Source organism: Equus asinus, chromosome 3 (genome assembly GCF_041296235.1).
Source record: "Equus asinus isolate D_3611 breed Donkey chromosome 3, EquAss-T2T_v2, whole genome shotgun sequence".
Taxonomy (NCBI): Eukaryota; Metazoa; Chordata; class Mammalia; order Perissodactyla; family Equidae; genus Equus; species Equus asinus.
The window spans coordinates 71,197,773-71,223,583 of record NC_091792.1 but is presented as its reverse complement, the minus strand read 5'-3'; the positions used below and the strand labels follow the sequence as shown (position 1 = coordinate 71,223,583).

The 25,811-nt window shown below is 56.2% G+C and overlaps 1 protein-coding gene and 1 long non-coding RNA gene across 4 annotated transcripts in view; one reads left to right on the top strand and one right to left on the bottom strand.

Annotated features, from left to right (window-relative positions):
• Positions 1 to 4,930: 4,930 nt before the first annotated feature.
• On the bottom strand, positions 4,931 to 13,696 carry LZTS1 (leucine zipper tumor suppressor 1). Of its 2 annotated transcripts, XR_006525353.2 has the most exons (4): positions 13,352 to 13,696; positions 11,097 to 11,879; positions 7,272 to 8,632; positions 4,931 to 5,781 (listed from the first exon to the last, which is right to left on the bottom strand). XR_006525353.2 is itself a non-coding variant. In XM_014841279.3 (3 exons), the coding sequence occupies exons 1-3, from the start codon at positions 13,694 to 13,696 to the stop codon at positions 7,958 to 7,960; spliced, it is 1,803 nt and encodes a 600-aa protein (XP_014696765.3). In that variant the 3' UTR covers positions 4,931 to 7,957. The 2 variants fall into 2 exon arrangements, 1 of the variants encoding a protein (XP_014696765.3); XM_014841279.3 differs by having other exon boundaries at positions 4,931 to 8,632.
• Positions 5,650 to 25,811, top strand: part of LOC123284431 (uncharacterized) — a 35,408-nt gene continuing 15,246 nt past the window's right edge. Inside the window, exons 1-4 of one of the 2 annotated variants that reach the window (XR_011502068.1) lie at positions 5,650 to 5,767; positions 8,444 to 8,671; positions 9,941 to 10,398; positions 10,600 to 23,985. This is a non-coding gene — a long non-coding RNA (uncharacterized lncRNA). Of the gene's footprint in view, positions 5,768 to 8,443; positions 8,672 to 9,940; positions 23,986 to 25,811 lie in introns of those variants that run through there. The other variant, XR_011502067.1, reaches the window with a different exon arrangement.

Below are 25,811 nucleotides of genomic sequence, written 5' to 3'. Positions count from 1 at the left end.
TGTGGTGTGTGTGTGTGGTGTGTGCCTGTGTGGTGTGTGCCTGTGTGGTGTGTGTGTGTGGTGTGTGTGTGTGTGGTGTGTCTGTGTGGTGTGTGCCTGTGTGGTGTGTAGGTGTGTGTGGTGTGTGTGTGGTGTGTGTGTGGTGTGTCTGTGTGGTGTGTGTCTGTGTGGTGTGTGCCTGTGTGGTGTGTGTGTGTGGTGTGTGTGTAAGTGTGGTGTGCCTGTGTGGTGTGTGTGTGTGGTGTGTGTGTGTGGTGTGTGCCTGTGTGGTGTGTGTGTGTGGTGTGTGTGTGTGGTGTGTGCCTGTGTGGTGTGTGTGTGTGGTGTGTGTGTGTGGTGTGTGCCTGTGTGGTGTGTGCCTGTGTGGTGTGTGTGTGTGGTGTGTGCCTGTGTGGTGTGTGCCTGTGTGGTGTGTGTCTGTGTGGTGTGTGCCTGTGTGGTGTGTACCTGTGTGGTGTGTGTGTGTGGTGTGTACCTGTGTGGGGTGTGTGTGTGGTGTGTGTGTGGTGTGTGTGTGGTGTGTGTGTGTGTGGTGTGTCTGTGTGGTGTGTGCCTGTGTGGTGTGTAGGTGTGTGTGGTGTGTGTGTGGTGTGTGTGTGGTGTGTCTGTGTGGTGTGTGTCTGTGTGGTGTGTGCCTGTGTGGTGTGTGTGTGTGGTGTGTGTGTGTGGTGTGTCTGTGTGGTGTGTGTAAGTGTGGTGTGTGCCTGTGTGGTGTATGTGTGTGAATAAGAAAAGTAAATTTGCTTGAGAGGCTTTTTCCTTTTCTGAGACAGTTGCGCCCTTCGGGAATCGCGCATAAGCCGATACTACCCAATTAAGACACGTTCAAGATGGCATGTGCAGTGGAGCCTGAGAGCACGGTTGCTTTTCTTGGGTTCAGGAGGCGGGAGGAGGGGGCGGTAACTGGATCGGGGATGCAGGGCTTGGGGTGGCGGGGTTTTCTTTGGTTTTCCATGACTGTGTCTTTCTGCGATGCCAGCTCTCGCGCGGAGCCGGCCAGTTGGCATCGCCCGGGCCCCTCCCGCTTTCTAAGTATAGTCCTTGAGGCCCAGCCAGATGCAGCCGGAGCCAGAGTTTCCCTGGAAAGCATTTGCTTTCGGGGCAGAGTCCGGGGAGCTGGAGCCCCAGGCCAGTGGGAGGCCCCTGCCACAGAGGTGCTGAGTCCCTCCTCCTTTCTTCTGGCTGTGGGGCAGGCCTGCTTCCCTCAGCTCCCTGCCGGCACAGGAAGAGCTTGATGGCTGGTCCTGAGGCTCCTCCCAGGCTGACCTCTGGGGGGGGGCGGCACTGTCCCTCCAGTCTGGTGCTGGCAAAGGTTGGGACCAGAGCTCCAAGCTGCTCAGACTGGCATTTTCAGGGGCTGTAGGACAGAGGGCCCTGGAGAGCTTGGGCCACTCTGATGGGCAGTGGGGGAGAAAAGCAAGGTGACCCTGAGCCAGCTGACATTCCTCTGCTCACCCCTGTTCCCTGACTGTGCCCATACCCAGCCCCCTCCCACCTAGAGCCCAGCATTCTCATGTGACCCGGATTTTCTCCAGTTTGGGAAATGCTTCAGAAAGCATTCACTTACTGGGGATCACCTATTCAGGGATATTCACACTCCTGAAAGCTCAGCCCAAAGACATGCATATCTAAGGGTGGAATTTCAGGACTGTGATGGAAAGGGCTTGCTTTGAGGGGAGGGTGGGGCCTCTCTCAGTCTGCGGGAAGGTGGGGGAGAGGAGCTCAGAACACAACCTTTTATGGCTAGTCAGGGACAGCGGAGGGGGCTGTAAGAAGGGCGGAAAGAAGGCAGCCCGGTGTCGGAGCGCGAGCTCGAGCTGTGGCCGCGGCAGGCCCCGCGCGGCTGCGTCTGCACAGCGCAGGGCTCTAGGAGCGCCGCCCTCCAGCCCAGGACACGTGGACTCCTCGCGGCGGCCCGCCCAGGCCCGCTCTGCTGTGCCCACAGCCTCCCGCCTGGAAGAACCGGCGGTCACACGGAGGGAACCCGGCCTCGGATCCTCGGGCCGCCCCCGCTCAGGCCCCGCACCCAGGAGCGGGCCGCAGGCGCCGCATCCCGGCGGGCAAATCGTCCTGTTGTTCTGCTGTGAGGAATTTAATTTGCCTCACCTGTCACTGATTAAAACGCCGTCGTGAGCCTACTTACTGCTCGATCAGCCGTAATTGAGGCAGTAGCCTCAATTAAGGGGGAGTGGTGGGCAGGAGAGCAGCGGGGACTGCGTGTGCACGTGCGTCTGTGAGCTCGGCTGGCACTGGGGGCGGCGCTGAAGGAGGCGGGGCTGGGAGAGCGGAGGCTGCTCTGGGGGCGGTGGGAGCAGGGCTCTAAGTGCCCCTTGCGCCATGGGGTTTGGGTCGTGTCACAGGCTGGCTCCGGCCCAGGCCTGCTCCACCACACCCCCGAACAAATCCCTCTTTGTTCCTTTCTTCCCCCAGCTGCGCCCTCTCTCCAGAGGCTTTCCCCCATGAGCCAGCCTTCTGGAGCTGAGAGCCGGGAGAAAAAGCAGTATGTGCTGGGGTGACAGCTGACGGGGTGAAGTCAGCTGTTCCCGGCGCTGGAGCTTTGCTGAGGCCGCTGGAGCCTGGAACACCACTGCAATTCATTGCATCTTGCAGCAGTGACATTATATTAACAAATAATAGTAATTATAGTAACAACGAATTGTGATAGGAGTAATCAAATAACAGCGACACTAGAGCTAACTTTTATTGGGCATTTTCTCATTTAATTGTCAAAACAACCGTCCGAAGCACAGGGACATGAAGTAACTTACCCAGCGTCACACGCTCGGCAGCGCGGGAGACGGGAGGTGAACCCAGCGGCTCTGCTGGTGCAGCTGGAGCGCTTGACCCCTCACCTCGCTGCCTCCCGCTGAGGAGTCGGCGCAGGCCTCAGGGGAGAACCCAGGGCTGGGCTGCAGAGCAGGGATTGTCATAAGGATTGTGACCCACGGTGTTTACTGAGCTTACCTGAATGGTAGGTGAGCTGTCTTAGGGACTGTGCTTTGACCTGTGGTTAGATTCAGCTTTTCCCAGGTAGGTATTGGAACCATAAAGTGCAGAGACCTGCAGGTTGGGGAGAAACCTGGGGGCAGCCTGACCTCGGGGCTGAGCGCAGGCCCCGCCCCTCCGCCGGCGAGCCTGCCCTGCAGCAGCACGTGGAGACAGCGTCCGCCCGGGATCTGTCTAGGCCCACGCTCTGCGGCTTGTTCTCGGGGAAGGAGGAGCCCCCCTCTCTCATTTCCCTTTTGTTCCCCTTTTTCCTAGAATCATAAGCAGGTCTGGGGGCTCCAGGAAGGCTGTGTCCTGGCCAGCCCTGCAGAGGAAGAGCGGTGGAGGAGGCCTCCCCCAACCCCACCCAGGCTGCGCTCCTGCCGCTGGAGCCGAGGGAGCGTCTGTCCCACGCCGCGCTCTCCCGGGGCTCCGCTTTCCTGGTGTTCCTAGATCTTTGGATCTAGGCAAAGTAAGGGGGCTGGATTTGGCAAGTATTCGGGCTGCTGGTGGTCATCTATTTCTGTGCCACGTAAGAAATCACCCTGGAGTTAGTGCTTGAAAACACTGCCGCTTAATGTGCTCCTGGTTCTGAGGTCAGGACTCTGGAAGGGCAGAATGGGGGAACAAGTCTCTGCTCCCCTGGGTCAGCTGAGTCCTGGGCCACTCGCTCTGCTGCACTCGGCTGGAGCCTAGCTACAACCACTGCACCCCTCCTGTTCCAGGGGGTCTCCAGCAGAGTAGGGGGGCTTCCTACAGGGCAGCTCAGGGCTACCAAGAGCACAAAAGTGCAATCTGCCCAGGCTTCTAAAGTCGGGCTGGACCTGGCGAGCAGCCCTCTGCTGACTTGATTGGCGAGTCCTGGGCCTGCTGAACTGAAGGCGGCTGCACAGGTGTGCGACTCGAGGGGTGCGTATCTCAGGGCAGCACCAGTGCCACAGCCTGCCAGCCTGGGCAGGCCAAGGAGGAAGAGCGGGACGTTACCCCAGGCCGGACACAACCCCTGTGCTCCAGAGCTGGACCTTGGAGCTGGACGGACGTGGGCTCCTGTCCTGGCTCGGGCATTCCCAGCTGCCTGACCATCCTCAGCCTTGGAGGTCCTGGTGCCGTGCCTTCCCGCCTCTCCAACCCCCTGGCTGCGCCTGTCCCTGTGCAGACAGGCAGGGGGCCCTCCGCTGGTGTAGACGCCTACCCTGGATGGATTTCTGGTCTTTCCCTTCCTCTCGACTCATCTCCCACCCTTGCCCCCAAGGTCTCCTCCTGCCTGCCGCCCTGGCCCAGACCCCCCAGCCCATGCTGATCTTTCCCACCGGAGGCATTGTCCTCTGCCCCGCTTGTGCTTCAGAGGCTGCCTCGTGATTTTAATTCCTTCTTTACACATCCCTTCTGTCTCTGGCCACCTGAAGAGCAGCCCTTTGAGCCCAGGCTCTGAGCCCAGAGTGGGAGGGAACACTTGTCGAAGCAAGCGAGGCAGGCTGGCATCAAGCGGGCTGGACAGAGGGCCACTGTGGTGGCAGCACCCTCCCAGCTGGGAGGCCCTGAGGGAGTGGCAACAGCAGCCACTCTGGTCTCCTGCCCAGGAGGCCATATGCAACAGGCCAAGGTGCAGCTGGAGGAGGCGGCAGGGGGCCTGAGGTCGGCCAGGAGGGGCTCTCTTTAGAGAGGACCCTCTGCCTTTGCAGAGGACTCTGCCCCCCGGTCTCCTTTCCCCCTCTTCAGGGTCAGCCCAGGGCCCATTCACAGATACAGGGGTGGCAAGGGGCAGGGACCAGCTTGAAGTCCATCTGATACGGAGGCCCATGCTCTCCTGCCAGCCGACCCCGCCCTCATCAAGGCTGCCCCCTCTGCCACTGGTGGGGAGAGACGCTGTCTTTCTTGTTCCAGGTGGAGTGGCCCCAAGGAGCTGCCACAGCCAGGGGAAGGGTAGATAAAAGTGGTATGGAGGGCATGAGAAATGGCATTCTTTATTCATAAATAAAAACATAAAATTACCAGAAATAGTTTACATGGCCAAAAAGGGGCGTCAAAAATAAAATAAAACAAGGTTGTCAAAAGCAAAGCAAACCAAACAACAAGAAACAACCAAGAGAAGACTATGTACACATTCTTCTAAATGCCAGTCCCTCCAAAGCCTCGACTCGGGGTTCCAGCTCTGCCTGCAGACGCTGACCAACCACCCGAGAGGTGAAGGGAGCATCCAGATGCACAGGGTGTATGTCTCCTGCCATAGCAGCTCAGGCTCAGAACTCAGGACCCACAGCCCAGCCTGGCTTACCCCCGGGCATCCCTCTCATCCAAGAGAAGGTGCAGGACCCAGACGAGCAGGGGCGGGGAGCAGAGGCTCAGGGAGTGCTTCTGGGGAGAGGTGGCTCCCAGTCCCCACATTGCTAGTGCACCTGTGGGGGCGAGCGTGACCAGCAGGAATGACCCGAACAACACAGTGGCCAGAGATCTCCATGGCGGCGCCCTGTGACAGTCTGGTCATTGCAAGGCCCCAAGGCAGAGTCCCATCTGTGGTGAGGTGGTGCTGAGTCCTGCTCTCTCTGTGCGGACAGCTGGACCATTTTCAGGCAAGCATCGTTCAGGGAGCAGAGCAGGTTGGTCTGACTGAGCAAGCAAGCGTGCCAGCAGGCATGTGCAGAGGGCAGGACAGAGAGGTCACGCTGGCGCTGGGCCAGGCCGCCTGCTCTGAGGCCCGTGCCGGCTGATCTCCCGGGTTCCTGCTCAGCTCCTGCTGTTCCGAGCCTGCTGAAGCAGCTGGATTTGGCACAGTCCAGGAACAGTAAGCATATTTTTCTACAGGGAAGGGAAGAAAAACCCCACGGTGGAGAGGTCGCTATGTTCCAGGACAGTGTTGCACTCTGGGGACACCATGGGTCACCCTGGGACCTTGGGCTGGTGGCAGGGAGGACCATCGTGGGTTGGCCTGGGGAGGGCTGCGGGTGCGGGGCACGGTCCCGTGGCAGGGAGCGCAGGCTGTGCCACTCAGCACCTCCTCTCAGGGAGACCTGGAGGCCAGCATGGGGTTTGGGCTGCTCTCGGGAGGCAGAGGGACGGTGTCTCCAGCCTGGGAAGGGGCAGCAGCCCTCTCTCTCTCCTGTGGGGCAGTCTCACTGGGAAGAAGACCTCAAACAAAGGCACAGGCTGGTGGGAGTGGAGGGACTGAGGGCCATGGCACAGGGAGTGGGGCGTCTTTGACTTGGGAGCTGCACTGTGCCCTGCGAGGGCACTGCCAAGGGCAGGGAGGGGCTCTTGGCCTGTTGAGCTCAGGTTTAAATCTAGCCTATGACTAAGAGCAATGGCTTAAAGTTTCAGAAAAGCTCCTGCGTCATGTGAAGGCAGCAGGATTGGCGGCTTAACCCCAGGGACGGAAAGCCTGAGCCAGCCACAGGGAAGGTGGCCCTGCCCTCCGCCCAGACTCAGGGAGGAATGTGCTGGGCCCTGGAGGGGAGAGCCAGGGGCAAGAAGAGAAGCAGCTCCCCTCCCCACCCTGGGGCCTGCAGGGCCCACGGTCTGGGAGGCGGCAGGGGTGTCGGGGTCCGACTGCTGAGGGCTCAGGCCTCCCCGCCCCTCTGTCTCTGGGAGCCCTCAGCAGGCAGGCATGAGGCCCAGGAATCCAGCAAGGGCTGGCTGTCCGACCAGCAGCAGCTGTGGCTAGAGTCAAAAATAGAACATGAAACAGACTGGCTGCCTGCTAGATCTGGCTTGCTTCTGAAAAGACAAGAAAGAAAAAAAAGAAGAAAGAAAGAAAATTCCCTGCAGCAAGCAACAGAGAAAGTGCCCCTTCCGTCTGTCTCTTGCCCCAGCGCTGCCGTCTTCAGAGGAGCCCCGCTCCCGACCGTCAGTCGGGCTCCTGGGGGCTGGAGGCCGACTGCGCCATGGACTCTCCCTGGGGCTCTTGCCTGCAGTCAGGGGCCCCTCCTGACCCCGAGGACTCTGGTCTGAAGCAGCACGGCAGACACCAAGGGGTGGGTGTGCCGCTGAACTGAGGGCAGGCAGAGCCGGGAAGGGCCCGCACCATCTCAGTGGACAGAACTTGTTCTGGATCTGACAAAGCCTTGATTCTTGGGAAGAAAAAGTTCAGAGTTGTTGCTGGCCAGCCTGGACCAGACAGGGAAACCCGGACCTCTAGCCCCATGAGGAAAGATCCAGAGGCGCTTCCTGGGACAACTGGAAAGCCACACCCTCCCTGTGTCACCAGCACCCACCCCAGGGCCTCAGTGTCTATGGCTTTAAGAAAGTGGTCACCGAGGTCAAAGGCCACCAGCCCTCCAGAAGCTGCTCACCTCCAGGCAGTGGGGCCCAGCAGCGTCTGGGCATTACTACCTCGCTTCTCGCTCTGACTCCCATGTGTCCTTGCTGAGTCTAGATGCTCCTGGGCTGCCCCAGCTTTCCCCTCTTCTCTGTGGCTTGCCGGGGTCAGGTCGGCTCTGACGATGCTAAGCCAGCTTCTCTACAGCCCACTCCAGCTCCTACACCCCGCAGCCAGAGGAAGAGCTCCGGTTAGGACCTGGTCTGGTTCCAAGGCTTCTGGTCACAAATGGTTTCTTTCTATCTCCAAGGCATCCCAACGTGTCCGGGGTAGAAAAGAGGTTGTGGGAAGAGAAGCGGAAGGGAACTTCTGTCCTGGGGTGGCCACTGCCTTCACGGCAGTCGCCACCATCCCTGGGTGAGAGTATCTCTAAGTATTTTGAACAAAGGCCAAGGTTTAGGGAGCCCTTAACCAAATGACAGAGATCCCCAGGCCCATCTCTTGGGAAAGCTAGAGGTCTGGCAGGCTGCAGGATGTAGGGGCGGGCAGGTGAGAAAGGGAGGGGAGGCCACATAGCAGCCCTACCCCTCCCGTCCCCTTGAGGGTCTCAGGTCTGTGCCTGGGGAGGCTTCTCTCAGAGAGGCCTGAGTGACTGTGCAGGGGAGATGGGGAGGGGAGCCCTCCTTGGCGGACTCAGCACCCTTGCCTCCAGGAGGCCCCTCAGATCTCGGTGGCTATGATGTCCTCATAGGGGATGTCAGCCCCTTCAAGATCTATCTCAAAAGGCTCGCCTGCGCCGTCGCCGCGGGCCAGCTGCTGCAGGGCCTTCTCCAGGCGCTGGTTCCGCTGGTACATCGCTAGGTAGCTCTGCTGCAGCTGCTTCTGGTACTGGATCACTTTCTCCTTCTCCTCCTTCCACACCAGCCGCTCGTGCTGGAAGCCTGAGGACATCTGGTCGTGGCCGTGCCGCTCCTCCTGCAGCTCTGCCCGCAGCCTTTCCAACTCGCGCTGCAGGGCGGGGATGTCCTCGCAGCAGGCGGGCCCAGCCCCCAGGCCTGGCCCCAGGGGCACACCGTCCCGCTGCAGGGCCTCCCGGGCCCTGAGCGCCCGCAGTGCCCGGAGCTCCTGCTCCAGCAGATTCACCTTCTCCCGCAGGAGCTCGGCCTCGCTCTTCCTGCGCTGAAGCTCATTCTCACACACCTCCAGCTCCAGGCCCTTGGTGCGCAGGGCGCCCTCCAGATCCTGCGTCTTCAGCTCCACGGCCTCCAGCTTGCCCCGGGTATCCTTCAGCTGCGCCTTCAGACTGAGGATCTCACTGGCCTTGGCGTTGACCTCTGTCTGGGACTCCTTCAGCTGCTGCTTCAGGAGAGAGATTTCGCCTGACTTCTGGCACACCTGCCGAGGGTTAGGGTGGGGAGAAGAGAGTGCCAAGAGGTGAGAGGCCTTCACATCTTAACTGCCTAAAAGAGTCAAGCTGGTCCTGACACGGTCCCTGGAGAGAGCCCCCAAGCAGGGTGGTCTGGGTGACCCATGAAGGCCGAGCCCCTCTTTCAAGCTCCTTTTGTTCTGTAGTTGGCTTGGTCTGTCCACATGCCTGCCTCACCCCCAGTTCAGAGTCTGAATCTCCATCTGGGCTCTGTGTAAATCAATGATCAGTGGTTTAACTGCCTACTGCCGGTAGCTCCAGCATCCCACAGTTCACATCAATGATATCGATTTCCATGCTGCCAGATTTCTATCTTCTGTGTTCATGCCCATAGCCTCTGACAGCCGCCATGCACACACCCAGCTCTCCTGTCCTCGCCACAGGGGTAGGGGCCGTATTCACACACTCACTGCTGCACCCCAGTGACTAGCACCAGGCCTGGCTCAGACACAGGCTCTGTCTGCCAAATGAGGAGCTGCTGTCCCCCTGCCACTCCTCCACCATTTCTACTCCTATTCCCCATATAAAAGAAAATACCAAAAGTGCTGAATCAGATCCATGTGTCTCTGGGGTCTTCGCCATTTGGGGTGATCAGAGGCTCGAAAGAAGACCAGGGCCAGTCTGGCTGGCTGTGCCACAAGAGTGTTTCCTGCTGGCCTGTGGGAGGCTGGCCAGACTGAAGGCCAGGCCTGGGCCTCCACAGAACGGACCCTTAGAACAGGCGTGGAGCCACCTTAGTATCTTCTCACTTTCCCTCTCACGGTGGAACCCGCCATGCTCTCACGAACAACCTAGCGAGCATTGCACAGCCCCACCTCGATGCCTGGCTGGGACCAAGAAGGCCTTCCCGAGGCCAAGCCTGCATCTGTTTCATGGAAGGAACAGCACAGTCATGGCTGAGGGCTGGGCCTGGCTTTCAGTCCTGGCCTGACCACTCAGGACCCAGGGGACTTGGGTACAAGGTGGCAAGATGGTGGAGTAAGAATGTGGACTCGGAGACCAAATGGTCAGGATCAAATCCCAGCTCTCACACTTACTATGTGGTGACCTTGGGCAAGTCCTCTAACCAGCTGTTTGCCCTCATAGTCGCCCTGTGCCTCAGGTTTCTTAACTGTAAATGAGGATTAGTAGCCTACATCATAGGGTTGTTATAACCATCAGATGAGAGAAAGTAGGGCCTGGCACTTAAGACACTCTATAAATGATTATAGATATGTTTCTAATATATTTATGTGTTATCATAAGTATTTAATTCAACTTATTGTTTTCCTACATAGCCTGACTGGACAACCTGGGACGAGGTCACAGCAACGTGCAGCTTAGTTCCAGACCAGACACACAAGGACGGATGCCTGGCGCCAGCACTAGCTTATGTCTCTGAGATGGCTGAGTGTCCCCGAGCCCTGGTGGAGAGGCAATTATGGGGGAGGCTCTGCTGTGCCAGCGTCCATGAGGAGGAGGAAAGATCTTCCTCCACAGTGAACATTCTGGGAACCTGGCAAACAGAGTGACTCTCCCTTCTCACCTGTCCAGCCCCACCCTCGCCCCTTCCATACAAAGGATCCTTCTCCTCTACTCCTACTGTCGCTGTCACTCTAATTTCCCGGTCAGGTACGGGAAGCCCCAGAGCAAATGGTGGCTGTGCTGCTGAGGGGTGTCCCGCCACCTGGGTGGTGCTGGTCTAACCGGACTCAGCGAGCCCTCATGCCCTTCCCAGGTCGGAGTCTCTGCCAGGGTGAGTGTCAGAGCTGCCCGCGTGTGCCCTCCCTGCCCCGCACCACCGCCCGGGGCCCCGCAGGGGAGGAAAGCTACTTCCACTGAGCAGGATGTGGGGGTGAAGCAGGTTCTCCAGCAAGGCCAGGTCCAGAAGCCTCCTGTCCACGTGTGTCTGAGTGTGTGTGTGAGCCCTTTTCTTCCTCTTCTGTTTCCATCTCAGCCTACCAAAGAGCCTCATTTACACTTCCGTGAGGAGCCGCCAATTCTGCACTGAGACCCGCCACAAATGGGATCATTCTTACTGGTGGGTGGGTCCCTTTCCTTAAGAGCAACAAATAAATCCTGCACTCTCTTGAGGGCTCTGGGACCAGCATGAACTCCTCGGGCGTGGCTTGCACTTCCTTTGAGCCTCCTGGAAGCAGAGGAAGTGAGTCAGCCCTCACATAGCCCGGGGAGGCCCCGGTGCTCTTGGTTCCAGCTTCCCGGTCAACCATGTGGCTGGTAAATTCAATTCTGGAAGTGAATTCCACTAGGCACAAGGTGGGGAGAGTAGGAAGCTCAGACTGAGGCACCCCAACATGCTCTCCCAGGAGCCCCTTCCCAGCTGGCGCTGTAGCCCAGTCTGCTGGGCAGTTTGGGTTCACACCCCCTTGGCCAGAACGCGGAGGAGAGGAGGGGACCAGCACACCACCTCACCACCCCAGCCCATGCCCTCACCTCCCACTGCGTCTCTTCCAGCGTGGGGGCGAAGCTGGTCTTCTCCTTCTCGTAGGACCTGAGCTTGGTCTCCAGCAGGTCCTGCTCCTTCATGAGGCTCTCAAGCTCCTGCCGAAGCTGCCGCTTCTCCTGCTGGAGCTGGAGCACCTGCAGCTGCAGCACCTGCTGTGTGCGCTGGCTCTTCTGCGAGGCCCGCTTTGCCCTGCTGCCGCCCCTCTGCTCCAGGCCCTCCAGCCGGTCCTCGGAGGTCTGGCTGCAGGCCAGCTCCTTCTCCCCGAAGCTGTGCTGCAGCTTCTGGAGCTCACCCTCCCTCTCCAGCAGCTTCTGCTCGAGCTCCTGGATGGTGCACTCGTCTGTGGCGATGGGGGAGCGGACACACGAGGAGCCCTTGTCCACCTTGCTCGAGTGGGCCAGCTTACTTCCCCCATCGGAGAAAGACAGTGTCTTCAGGCTCACCATGTTGCTGTCCTGGAGGATGACGCCCTGGGTGATGTTGTGGGCTGAGCCCCCAAAACGGCTGGTGGGCCCCATGGGTGTGACCAGCGGGTCCAGCTGGTAACTGCTGCTGGTGCTGTGTGTGGGCAGGCTGGACATGGAGTTCCGGCCGGAGTCAGAGAGCGCCCCAGAGCACAGGCCAGGCTTCAGCTCCTGCTCCTTGGGCTTATCTGGAGGGGTGGGGTGCAGCTGGTGGCTGGCTCCCTCAGGGGAGGAGTGGAGGATGGCTCCTGACCGCGGCAGCACTGGCTTGAATGCCGTGGGCCTTGTCGCACCCTTCTCTGAGCCCTGGGGAGGAAAAGAACCACACTGACCCCGTGTCTCCCCCCACACTCCTCCCGTCTCTCCCTCCCCCACCAGGTAGTAGGTGTGCCTCCACGCGGCACCCTTCTTGGTCAGGGCCACAGGAGAATCTCTCTCTATGCCTGGGGCTGCCCTACTGGTCACCAGGGCACTCTGTTCATGAAACACTGGCCTGTCGCCAGCACGTCCCAGCCCTCACGAGACAGGAGCAGCATGTTTAGGTTCGCTAGCTAAGATCTCAGGCCAGGGCTCTGGCTCTGAGTCTCTGTGTGGGGCAGGCACAGGCAGTAGGCTGGACGAGCGTGGTGTCCTTGTACTTTTTTTTTTGAGGAAGATTAGCCCTGAGCTAACTACTGCCAATCCTCCCCTTTCTGCTGAGGAAGACTGGCCCTGAGCTAACATCCATGCCCATCTTCCTCTATTTTATACGTAGGACGCCTACCACAGCATGGCTTTTGCCAAGCAGTGCCATGTCCATACCCGGGATTTGAACCGGTGAACCCCGGGACACCAAAGCAGAATGTGCACTTAACCGCTGTGCCACCGGGCTGGCCCCATGGTGTCCTTGTAGAAGTCAGTCCCTTCTCCATCTTCACTGCCCCTTCCAGTAGGCCTGACCGTGGCCTCCTCGAAGGGTTGGGCGGATCACTTAAAGTAACAATCCTTTTCTGAAAATTGTTATTTTCATTGGTAGGGCACTTTGCAGTGTACAAGCCCTTACGTTTGAAAAGCCCCAGGCAGACGCCCAGGACCGTTTCCTCATGCACCAAAGCCATGGCTTCATTCCCCGGGGGTGGGCGCAGGGCACTCAACAGGAACATTGTTTTTAGCGTGCGCTGGTGGGACCCATGGGGGCCTGAACGGCATGAGGGCTGGGTTTCTGGCTACGTAGGAATCTTTTCCCTCATTCCTACTACAGTGACAATGATAACAAACTCATAGCCCGCATCCAGCCAAAGACACTTCCAGGCCCAGCTTGAGCGAGGAGTGCGGCACCAGCAGAGCAAGTGAGGGAAGGTGCGCCTCCATGAGTCCACGGCGGGAGGGGCTGTGGCCCGCCCCCAGCAGACTCCACTGCTCTCCCAGACAAGGACGGAGCTGCCTCTTCTTCCCACGGGGCACCATGCGCTTGGAAGTGTGCTGCTGGCCCTGCCACAACCATCCAGAGTCACACCCAGTGAGCTCAGACAGGCTGTCGCTTCCCTTTGCTCCTGGCTGAAGGGCTCACCCAGACTTCTGGGTTAGGGGGCCCACCACGGCTTCAGTCTCCTCCTCCAGCCTTTGGTCTCTTGGTGTGGCTGGGCACCTCTGCCCTCACGCGCCCCTCTGGCCTCTTGGAGATCTAAACATTTAGATCACTGCCACCACAGCCCCAACCCGCCACCCCACTCTCCACTCCCATTTTGCTCTCTCCTGCCTTTCCAACCCACCCACCCTGACCAGAGACCCCCACTTACCATTTCTAGCTGATTGCAGAAGGGCATGAGCTTGGGTGGGGTGGATGGGCCAAAGTCCACCCCAGCCTGGCCCCCTGTGTCCCCACTGGACAGTGCGGTGTAATCTGGGCGGTGTGAGCCCCGGGCCTTCTGGCTGACCTTGATGTAGAAGAAGTCCTCACTCTTCCCCATCTTGGAGCTGGACTTGCCACGACCCGAGTCCTGAGAGAAGCCAAATCTCAGCAGCCCGTCTGAACACCGGTTGAGTTTCTTGAGGTGGGACGACTTACGCAGCTTATACTGTGAAGCCCGGCAGTGCTTGCTGTGGAAGCTGTGCCCGGAGATGAGGCTACTGACGCTGCCCATGGTGACTCAGGGCCAAGGACGGGCAGGGCAGGGCGGGCACCTGGTGTGGCTGTGGCAGCAAGGGGCAGTCCTGGCCCACAAGGAGACTGCAGTCATAGCAAAAGCCTCTCGGAGCCGGGAGGGCCGCAGACCTGGAGGGAGACATGAGGCAGAGGGAGCCGGGGTCGGGGCCAGCCACACACAGCCCTCGGTGGCGACTCCAGCAGGAGTCATTCTGAGGGTTAGGTCTGGGCAGGAGGGAACTAGGTGCTTCTCTCACCGGAAGCTCAGCCGTGTCTTTGTCAGTGGGCTCTCCACATGGTTCCTTCATCTGCCAGTTCAAACCAACACTCCCTGAGCGCCTACTTCGTTCGGGCAAGGCTCTGCTCCGCGCACTGGGAGACAGCCGTGACTACAGCAGGCACAGTCCCCACTTTCACGGGGCTGGTGTTTAGTGTGGTGTGGACAGGCCATACACAGATCGGGGTATACCACCTCAAGTGACACGTGTGCAGTAGGCACAGACAAGGCAGAGTGAGTAGGACAGAATTCTGGAAGGTGGCTATTTTAGACAGAGAGTCCAAGGGAGGCCTCTCTGTGGTGGTATCATTTGAACAGACCCCAGGAAAACGAGGGAGCAAGCCAAGTGGAAATCTGGGGGGAGAGAAGCAGCTCAAAGTGCAAAAGCTCTGAGTCCCTGCTGTGGAGTGTGCTTGGCATGCAGGAGACCGGCAAGCAGACAAGTCTGGCTGGAGAACAGTGAGCAGTGAGGGTGCAGGAGAGACAGGCGCTGGGCAACGCAGAGCCTGGCCAGCCATAAAGGGTTTTGACTTTTACTCTGATTGCGATGAGGAGCCCCCGATGGGTTTAAGCAGCCAACAGCTTGGTCTGACTTAGGCTGTGGAGGGTCACTCTGGCTGTAGGACAGAAGTGGTGGGCCAGTTACGTTAGGTGAATGGCCAGCGTGGCTGGGCCAAGGTAGTAGCTATGGGCGACAGTGTAGATGTAATTTGAAGGTCAAGTTAATAAGACTCATTAAAAGATTGGATGCAGGGAGTGAGAGAAAGAGAGGAGTCAAGGAGGACTCCGATGTTTTTGTCCAAGCAACTAGAAGAAGAAAGTTGTCATCTATTGAGATGCAAAAGACCGCAAAAGGAGGCAGTTTAGGATGAGGGGCTGGAAAATAGGAGTTTGGTTTAAGACATTAAGTCTGCAAAGCCTATTAGACAGTCAATGAGTGATGTGGAGTTGGCAGTTGGAGGCGCAGGGGCTGTAGGAGCCGCAGACCCCAAGTGAAAGTCATCTGTGCAGAGAGACAGCTCTGAGACTGGATGAGGCCACCAGGCAGCAAAAGCAGGAAGACAGAGAATCCTGAAGACTGGCTCCTGGAGGTCAGGAGGGGGAGGAATGAGGAGGGGAAGCTGAGAAGGCTCCGCCAGTGATGTGAGGGACCCGAGAAAGGCACGTTAAGAGACTGCTTCATAAGGATGGTGTCAAGTGCTGCTGAAGTAATATGATGCCTGAGAACTGGCCAACGGATTTGGCCAAGTGGAGGACATCAGTGACCTCGACAAGAGCAGTTTTGGTGGAGTGGTGGGAAGAAAGGCCTGATTGGAGAGGGTTCAAGAGAGAAAGAGGGAGGAAATAACTGTACCCTTGAATGCCAAGAAGTCCATGATAGACTTGGCCTGGATTCCCAGTCACGCCACCTGCCAGCTGTGACATGTGAGGTAAACTCTCACATCTTTAATCTTCAGTTTCACAAACTAATTCTAGGACACACTTAAAATTGTTTTAAAAAGTAATTGGAATGCATCTTATAAGTGACGCTGAAAACACTAATGGCCTTGCCAGTCCCCAGCAAGAGGCATACACAGGATGTCAATGCCCGCACACTCGCAGACACACACAAATCTCTAAGCACAGAGCACATGATGTCCAAAAGCAGGAAGGCTGTGTGCTCATCATGCGCTGTGAAGGAGTGTTTCTCAGTTAGTCAAAAGACAGAGGACCCAATCAAGGATGAAAGAACAAGTTTAATAATGAAAGAGAAAATGCAGAAGGAACCTCGCATTCTTTATTCTGCTTTAAATTACACTGTTGATCCTACAGGGGCCAAAGCAGTTCCAGGTGGGTTATGAAGAGCCGGACGCACACAATGAAGGGAGCCAGAGACTTCAGACTGAACGTTAAGGCTTGGCTTCAAACTGGCATTGTTATCCTGAAGAATATTCTATATTCCATTAATAAAAGCACAATACAACAAAACATCATTGTGCAAGTTTAGTGTATGTTTTTCTATGAAAAGCTGTTTATTAAACTAACTGTTATTTTAGCTGTTTATTTTAACAATTTATTCAACTGATGACCTCTTAGAATCAAGGATGGATATGAGAAGTTCATTAGACACACTGTAAGCTGACAGGGCTGGTACATTTACTGACTGCCTCGTACAAAGGAGGCACTCCGTAAGTGGCAAGGGTTTTTGCTGGTATCTGTATGTTATTGTCACTGTGCTCTCCAGCACTCGTCATCCCTGCTGGCTTCAGTGGTGACGTCTCATGGTCCAGGACTAGCTCTCTCCCCTCCACACGTGCCTTCCCGCCCCCAGCCCTGACAGCACTGCTTCCGAGAGTGGAGCTCCTCTGCTGAGTTGACAGCTGACAATGACAAATGTAGTTTTCATCCCCCAGGTCATCCATCTTTTGCTTAGCTGAGGCCTCCAGGTCCTCTGAGGCAAAATTCTACTCTTGTCCATATGTAGGGAAGCTATTTTTGGCCAAAAGATTCTCCTGCACTCTGCACATTACACCAGTTGGACAAGTGGCAACTTACCTTTTGCCCATCCAGTATAGACAGTGTTGTAGAGACAAGACCATTGGCTATGGCATCAGACAGATTTGGATTTGAACATTAACCTCTCTGGGGTTTCTTTGCTCACAAAATGGAAATAATAACTATTTCTGAGGACCAATGTGAGGATGCAGCAAACTAAAAGAAGTGCAATGCCTGGCACATGCTAGGTGCCCTCCTGACGCGTCGCTGATCAGCAGAAGGACATGAGGAGGGCGGTGCCCTCAAGAAGCGCATCACAGGGTTGGAGTGTAGCTATAATCCAGGGCAGACATGCTAAATGCATCTGTGTGCAGCTCTCCTGCTCAACCACCACCTCCTCTCGCCTGGACCTCGAAACAGCCTCCAAATTTGTTTTTTCCCAATCTGTTCATCCTAAGCATCTGCAGTGCCACACTGGTCATACTGTCTGGCGAAAACCCTTCAAGGCTTCTCACTGTTCTAAAAGCAAAGCAGACTCCTGACCAAGTCCTGCAGGCCCCAGGCAGGCCCTGGCTTTGCCCACTGCTCCAGTCTCCTCTCACCCCATTCTGTCTTTGCTCATAGCCACAATCATAGCCACACTCATTTCTTTTCTGTTGGGTGAACACACCAAGCCTTTCCCACTGAGGAGCCTGGCAGCTGCTGTTGCCTCTGCCCTTAGCCATTCCGCAGATGGCTCCTTCTCACCTCTGAGTTCCCACCTCCACAGCGGCTTTCTCTGGTTCCCCTGGAAAAGTCCACCTCTCCGTCATTCTGTTATTCCAACCTGTTTATTTCCTTCAGAACACTTGCTTTAACCTGTAATAATCTTTTTTAAAACTTTGTCTGTTGTGTGTATCTCCACCAGAATATAAGCTCTTTGAGAGCACAAACTTGGATCTATAGCTCCTAGAACAGAAAGGAAAATGAGGCCTAGACTCAGAGAGGGCAGATGACTTGACCGTTGTCTCTCAACTGGCCAGTGACCAAGGTGGGATCGGAATCCAGACCCAAATGCCATGCTCTCCACGCTGCAGAACGCTGCTGGGGACTGTGCGTGAGGCTCCGAGACGTTACGGGTCCTGTCCCGGATGGCCATGTGAGCTTCCAGGACTGGCAGAGAGAAAGCCTGGAAGAGAGACACAGGGCCAGGGTCTCCAGCCATAGCTTCATTGCCCTTCCCGGAGATGACGACAAGGTTTCAGGAACAGCGGAGCTCCTTTGTTCACCCGAGCAGAGGCTTGGATGACTTGTGATGCACAAAGAAGAGGAGAAATGATACCAGGGAGCAAAGGAAAAGCTGAAGGATGAAGGCTCGGGTCCTCTGAGTGCATTCCTGTCCCCAGGCCCCAGATCCCCTGCTTTCCACTCCCCAGGTCTTGACACAGAGGAGCTCTCAAGTTTGAGATTATCCCCAGATCCACTTGAAGCTACACGAATTACCTGTAAGTGTCTACACTTGTTCCATTTTCAACTTGGAGAGAGCATCACAGAAAACGTGGCTGTGATCCATCCTAGGTCCTAACCCTAGTCTTCCCAGCCACCCCTGAGAGACCTGCGGTCTCTGCCCTCAGGATGGACAAGGGGAAACAAATCCCCACTGGCCCGAGTGCGCACTTAGGGTGGAAATAAGCAGTCACATAGATCTTGGAGATCCTTGGAGGGGGAAAGGAGGATTGGAGAGGAGACAGTAAAGGAACCCTAGGACCTCCGCCGAGTATGTCATAGTAACCTTCTTCTGCATGACCTTTCCCACCAGCTGTCTTCTCTTTCTTCTAGGCTGTTCTTCTCTTTTCCTCTCTTCTCATAGGACCTCCAGTCTAATTCTTGCTGGATTTCTTCTGTAAAGTCAGTAGGAGGTCACGGAGCCCCAAGACAAATAATTCTCTCCCCCAAACTGTCAATAGGGCCGAGGCTGAGAAACCTGGTTTTAGAGGAACAGAAGAGAGTATGAATTTAGGACCTCAGTTCTGCCACTGACTCAGTATGTCTTTGAGCAAATAACTTAAGCTCTCTGTGCCTCAGTTTCCTCACTTGTAAAATGGAGGTGCCCAGGCCTGTCCTGGCACAAGACTCCACTACAAACACGAAAGGAAGTGAGAGTGTAGAAAGTCTGCAGAGAAGCCCGGTGCTGGTTGTCATTAGTGCGTTCCTCATGATTCTCCAGAACCTTCTCTGAGATGCTCAGTCACGCAGCAGATGCTCTATCTGAGAAGCGCCCCAGGCTGCACTCCCAGAACAGAACCCAGCCTCCGAAACGCCGCTCACCCCACAACTCCCCTGAGCCTGGGAGCAGACAGAGACTGGGTGCCAGTCGGAATTCTCCCCTCTGTCGGTGCAGAGCCTCAAGCCCTCTCTGAGCTCAGTTTCCAACCACCACATGAGGGGCTGGACTCATTTCAGTTCTTCTTGAGACCTCTTGAAAATTTAATGAGAGCTATCAACCCCCTCCTCACAAAACTGTCCCATTTTGGCTATGACTTCTCAGGGTTCCTGGACCCTCAGTGCCCCTCTACGGCCCAGTGCACAAAGATTAACATATCCTGCTCTGGAGGATCAAGTGTGAGCTTTGGAGCTCCAGGGAGGAACAAATAATGGTCTTAGATTATTGACAACTAATGACTCCCTACTTCCCTTCAGGGACTGAGGAGGTGGAGCAAGGAGAGGAAGAGAAACTAAAGAAAAGGGATGTGTCACCTCAGTGCAGCCCCTGCCCCTCCCACACTCCGACTCCAGGGTCCTGCAGCCTAATTTCCTAAGACTCAATGGGCTTCAGACCTACTTCAAGAGGTCCTAAGGTAAAAGGAGGGGTCGGGCTCCGAGGGGGCGGCTGCCCTAATCTTGATGAGCAAGGCTCCAGGCAAGGCAGCTCACCAGCGCCCCCGCCCCACACGGCCGCCACTTTTAGGCTTTCTTCTTCTACTTAATTCTAATCCATTTTTAAAATACTGAAATACCAGCAAAATAACCTAAGTAACTCATACAGAATTGACAATTGTTAACACATTGTCCTATTTGTTTCAGAAGTGAAACATCTCAGAGTTGAAATCGCTCTCTCCTCTTCCTTTCTCCTCTCCCCGATCCCTCTCTCCCCAGAGGGTATCCCTATCGTGAACTTTGTGGGTACATTTTTTGATCATTAAATGTCTTTAACACGTATGATACTGTATGCATCGCTTTGTGTTTTCACTTTATCTACATGGTGTGTTGCATTATCACTCTGCAACCTGCATTGTTTTACACATTTCAGATGTTGGGATCCACTCGTGTCCTTCTTGTCCCTGCTGCGTGGTAAGTAGTGTTCCTCCACATGTCCCGCACGTACCAGTCTCTGCTCAGGCGATTCCATTTTGTTGCTAAAAATCTCTTGTATATGATTATTGCTTCCCATGTATGAGATTTTCCTAAGATTTTCTTTTGAGTCTTGGAAGAAGTCTAGTTTGTAAATTCCCATTCCTTAAATTGAAACCCCTGAGAAGTGGCATCTGAGACCCTTATTGGCCAATACATCACAGAGGGCAGCAAGAGTGGGACAGAGCCCCCACTCATACTTCACCAGATCACCCGGGAAGGGGAAGGGTACGCTTCACCAGATCACTCAGCAAGGGGGAGGGGCATGGCACTGTTGTTACTAATAAGAGGGTGCCTTTGGCAGAGCAGAGGTGGGAGCAGGAACCCTGGGACTGGGTGGAGCTTTGGCCAAACAGACAGCTCATCCGGCTGGCAGAGAGGTGACAGAGGACCTTCCTGCTCTTCTGTGGTGAAAATTCCCTAACATTGGAGCTAGGTAGGACCTCAGAGATCCTTTACCCCAACTCCTCCACTACACAGAGGCCCAGAGCAGGGAAGGGTCACATCGCAAGTTCTGGACTCGAAACCAGTATCCTTCCCATTTTACCAACAGGACAGGGCCAACCAGGTTCCATTTTCCAAGACCTGGGGTGTGGGGGCACAGCTCCCTGCTCTCCATGGGCCACATGTGTAAGGGAGAGGATGTGGGGAGTGTGCGTGTGTATGTGTAAGGCTGCCTGGTACCTGATACAAATGGGATTCCATTCTGTGAGCTCTCAGTGCTGCTCCATTCAGAGATGATCCCCGTGGGTGGGTGCCTGAGAAGGCAGAGGAACCCCCGCAGCCTCTGTGTGGGCCCCAGGCACGGATGGGAGAGCTGATCCGCCTCCAGGAATTGCTGGTGGCTGCTGGGTTGAGACCAGAGCTCTGCCTTCAGCTCTCTTGCTCCCTCTGAGGGGACATCAGCAGTCCATGATAACTTCCAATCTCAGATGGGAACCACCCTTTGCAGTCCCATGTTCAGTCCCATCTGTGGAACCTGGAGAACTTCACATTCACTATGAGTCATTCACATGTCCCTCAGGTTAGACCACGTGCAAGCATCACGTTGGGTGCCGAGAAGAGCGGCGAGGTCTCTCACAAAGAACTTGAATCCAGTAGTGGATCCTCAGTTTCCTCTCAGAGGAAGAATGTGGCCCTCCTCCAGGCCTGGCCTGCGCCTCCCGCTGTGGGAAGCCCTGCAGACCACAGGAAGCCCCTCCTCCAGGCCCGCAGCTGCTCCTCAGTGCTCAGCTGGCTTGGCACTCAGCCTGCACAGCCTAGGGACAGCTCTCGCATTATTTACTTTTTCAGGAGTGAAGGGTTCTTTCTCCAATTATCTTTAGCCCTCCTTCAGGGCGGAGACAGAGTGGAAGCTTCTCTGTACCCACAGAGCGCTAAGCCCAGTGCCAAGAACACAGCAGGCGCTCAATGCATGTTGTTAATAAAAGCAGCTCACAGGGAGCACAGAGGCGACTCTCCGAGCTTGCAGAGGGACGGGGAGGCAGAGGGTGGCCACAGGACGTAGGCTGGGGTCCCACAACATGGAGATGGGAAGCTAAGTCGACACAACTAGAATCCAAATCTGGTTTCAACCCAAACTTTTTTGTCTCTTAGACTGAGTCAACTGGTCACCTTGGGGCAAAACGGTGACCATCTCCTTCACCTCCCAGTCCTGTGCAAAGCTGTGGACCAAGACAAAGAAATAGGAAGCAGAGTCGCTGTTTTCAAGGAGATGACTGAGAGACTAGACAGGTGCAGCTAAATACGAAGAGTACAAGACAGCAGTGTAAGGGGAGGCAGGAGCGACTGGCAGGAGTTTGCTGGGTTAGAGCTGACTGGCTCCGTGCCCAGCGCAGGGGCCTTTTTAACTTCTTCTTTCATATAGAAATGAGGTGAAGACTCTCACTCGACTGTCTGTCTGTTGTGGACTGAATGTTTGTGTCCTCTAAAATGTTATGTGGAAGCCCTAACCCACAATGTGATGGCATTAAGAAGTGGGGTCTGGGAGGCATTTAGGGTTCGATGAGCGCGAGGGTGGGGTCCTCAAGACGGGATTAGTGCCCTTATAAGAAGAGCCCAGAGAGCCCTCTCCCGTTCTCTCCCTGCCTCTCCTCCTGCCTTGGGAGGACACAGCAAGAAGGCAGCCAGGAAGAGAAGCCTCACCGGACACCAAAACTGCCAGCACCTTGATCCTGCACTTCCAGCCTCCAGCACCCTGAGAAGTAAAGACGTGTTTAAGCCCTCAGTCTGAGGGATTTTGCTTTAGCAGCCTGAGCAGACTAAGACACTGGCCCCCCAGACGCCCTGGTGAAGATGCTGCCAGGCGGTCAGGCCCCTGTTTCTGGCATTGTCTCTTTTCTTCCCTCCTGGTCTCTGCCCACGCGATGCTGAGCCCCGGAGCGTGCAGCCCCCCTCCACACACTGTTCCTGTGGGGCGCCATCTAATGGAGAGGCCCTGTGGGAAGACAGGGAGGCCTGGCCCCGCCTCTGGGACAAGCAGCCAGCTCCCTGTCTGGCCTGCCTGCCTGCTATGACTTGTTTGCCCCTTCAGGCAGACTCCCTGAGGACAGGTCCTGTGGCCTGCACAGGTGTGGGTCCCCAGATCGGACCACCAGGTGACATTCGTCAGGACCACACACGGTGCGGCTCTGCCTGTGTTATGGCATCAGGCCCTCAAGGAAGGGTCACAGGTGGACGGACATGTTCTGTCACCTGGCTAAGATTTAACCATCCCATGCATCTATTTCCTTACGTGCTGGCCAAGCATAGCTGACACAGACCTCACAGAGCAACTGTCAGGATGGAAGGTCATACAGATGAAAATGCTTGACCACAGCAAAAGAATGATACACACTGGATGAATTTAAAACCGAAGGACTTGTGAAATCAGAGCAGTGAGGAAAGATACTAGAATAAGATCCCCACATGTCCTGCGGTTAAAAGAGCAGATCTTCGGGAATGATTGCCACTGCCGCCCCACCGCCACCTCCCTGTGGCGGGAGGGCTGGGTTCACAAGCACTTGCAGGGCCAGACCCACCTTTGTGCCTTCAGGAGAGCAGCGGGGTCTGCAAAGAAGTGAGGGCAGTCCAGGGGCATCTGCCAGGTGGGGCTGGGGGCCCTGGTTGCATGAGGCTGGTGGATGGCCCCCAGCCAGCTCCCCAGCAGAGGTCTCTCTGGGACTCATTGAGTGTGTGCCCAGGGTTCACTGACCCCACTGTCAACCTGACTCTCCCCCGAGCCTCTGTCCCTCCCCCCAGTACATTGCCTGATTCAGCTCTCCTTATCTGCAACTGCAGGGCTTGTATTCCTGTCCTTGGCCTCTCCTCCCATTTGCTGCTCTAGATGTGGGTTGGGGCCCAGGGCTGGGGCAGGGTGAGCCTGTGAGCTAGTCAATCATCGCAGCCTATCTGCAAACCTCCCAGTGCTCAGTTGGTTGGCCAATGTCTGGAAGGCTCCATGTGCAAAGCTCAGTACATAGTTTCTGAGTGAATGGAGGAGGAGGGGTGAGGGTGAGGGCAGCATGAGGAGAGCTGAGGTGCTGATGGGGAGCAGGGGCCCACGCAGCTCTCAATTAAGTGCACTTGGATCTGTAGAAAGGGAAATGGCCGGCAGGCTGAGTCACTCCACGGGGTGAACAATCGGGAGCAATTCCGCATCCCACCACTCTGGAGGCATCAAAACCCGTCCTGCCCAGCAGCCTTTAGTGTGTAGGTGGTCAGCACGGGGCTGCTGGCTGCACCTTCCCCGGCCGCGCTGGCGGGCAGCTTGTGTCTCAGCAGAGCTGACTGGCACGTCTCCTCAGGATCACAATTACCCACCAGTCCATCCCAACCTGCCCTTCCCTCTCCCCAAAATAAGGCCAGGGTTCCAGGCAAAGCTCATGCAAATTTAACCCCGCTGCTGTTCACACAGGCGCTGCTCCCACCAAGAGAGCAGAAGGCAGGTGAGCCTCATCACCATTCCTGACTGGTGCCCGCAGGGGGCCCACGTGAGCAGGGGCAGACGGGGGAGGGAGCCACTTCTCCTCCCACAAACGGGGCAGCACCTGAAGAACCATAACTCAGATCTGAAACAGGGTGTGGGTGAGACGGCTGGGGAGGGCTGAGGATCTGCGACACTCCCTCCCACCTCAGCAGGCCAGAGATAAGGAGCCCCGGACCAGGTAGGCCCTTGGCGGCAGGGCAGATGGGCCCCCCTACCTGCCTAATGGTTACTGCCCCAGAGCAGAGGTTAAGCGGGTGACTCCGGAAGGGCGAATGTGAAGCTGTCAGGTCTGCGTGGAGTGAGTGATGGTCAGATTAACAGGGTCTCAGGGACTGAAACATTGGTTTTACCTGTTCCTCATCTTTGTGGCTGCCTACAGTATTCTGAGGTCAGGCTCAGGTTCAGTAGGGTTAGTCTGTGTTAAATGAGTAATGCGGGCCGTGGGCTTGGGAAAGGGAAGTCCAACAAAGCTGACTACCCACCATCTTGACTTGGATGGGAAATGTCTCAAGTCGTCTCAGGAGCTCTGCTTCTGTGGCTCCAACTCTCCAAACCTCGCCCCCTTCCTTCGCCTGCCCCCGGCTCCACACTGAGGTCCTCTCCACTCTCCAGACCAGGTTCCTGGCTCAGAGGAAAATGCAACAGGTGAGCTGCCTGGGACTCCATTTCATCCCAGGAGCCAGGGGAGGGAAGCTGCAGGGAGCCGCACTCATGGTGAGCCATCTGAACTGAAGGAAGCTGGAGGGCCCCTTCAAAGGCATCACAGAGACACACACTTAATTATTCCACCCAGGTATGAAGCCCATCCTAAGATGGCAGGAGCCCTGGGGCAATCAGAAGATGAGAAACAGGTTGGCATCAGGTCATAGGTGGACAACAGCACGGAGAAAAGCTTTCAAAGCCCAGAGGTGTTGCTTCAATGCTCCATGATAAGAGGCCCCTGTGGCCCAAAGAGGTGGGGTGACTTGTCCAAGACCACATGCGACGCAGGAGCAGAATGCCGCTGGACGCCTGGACTCCCGCCTTGCTGGCCGGCGCTCTCGCCACTTACATCTGCTTAACCAGGAGCAAGAAGGGCTGCAGTGGAGATGTTCTATGCTGAGAGGTGCTGCTTTGAAAACACTCAAATCAAAGGAGCCAGACCAAAGATGAAATCAAGTCCCCCACCACACATCCCAGCCACTGCAACTTCACGTGTCATCACCAGCCGTAAGACAGGGACTGAGGCCAGGCAATAAGTGGTATCTTTCCACGAAAAATCAAGGGGAAATTGGAGCCCATACATTTGGTTAGTGCGAGGGTGTGACAAGTGACAGAGGTAGCAAGACAGAGTAGAAAAAAGAAGACAGAGCAAAAAGCTCTCTACCACCTACAAGACCCCTGGGATAGCTTTGTTTCAGGACTGGGAGGGAGATCTTACCACAGAAGGCACTGACCCTTCCAGAAGCCGGGCAGGCGTGGGAGAAGGATGGAGGGTGGAGAAGCTGGGGGGATGTGTGCGTGCTTGTCCTAAAGCAGCTTGCCTTCCCTCCTCGCCTCCCCTCGTCCCACCAGACCGCACCGGGAGTATCCAGGGGGTGTGCATGGTGGGGGTGCCTCATAGGTTTCAGAGCTCAGAAGGGGAATGGAATTGGGAAAGCTCAAGGGAAAAGCTCAGATTCCTGACTCTGGATGCTCGAAATGACCTGGTCCCTTAGGGGGTGTGGCTTTGGGTATTTGGAGTCGCCCATGTGCACCTGAGTGTGTTTTGAGTGCTCAAAGACATGGCCTGTCTGTTGGGATCTGTGTACACAACACGGGAACCCCGTGACTGTTCCTGATGAGTCTCTATTGTCCTGAGTTAACCCTCTCTCAGTACCATCTGATGTGTGGCTGGGGAGCGCTGACTTCTGTGTCACCTCTGCCTGGATTTCTCAAGCTCCCTGCGTCCTCCACCAGGGTATGTCCCTCTCGGTGAACTGGGAGCCTCACATCCTGCAAAGCAACCTCTGGTGAGCATCAGGA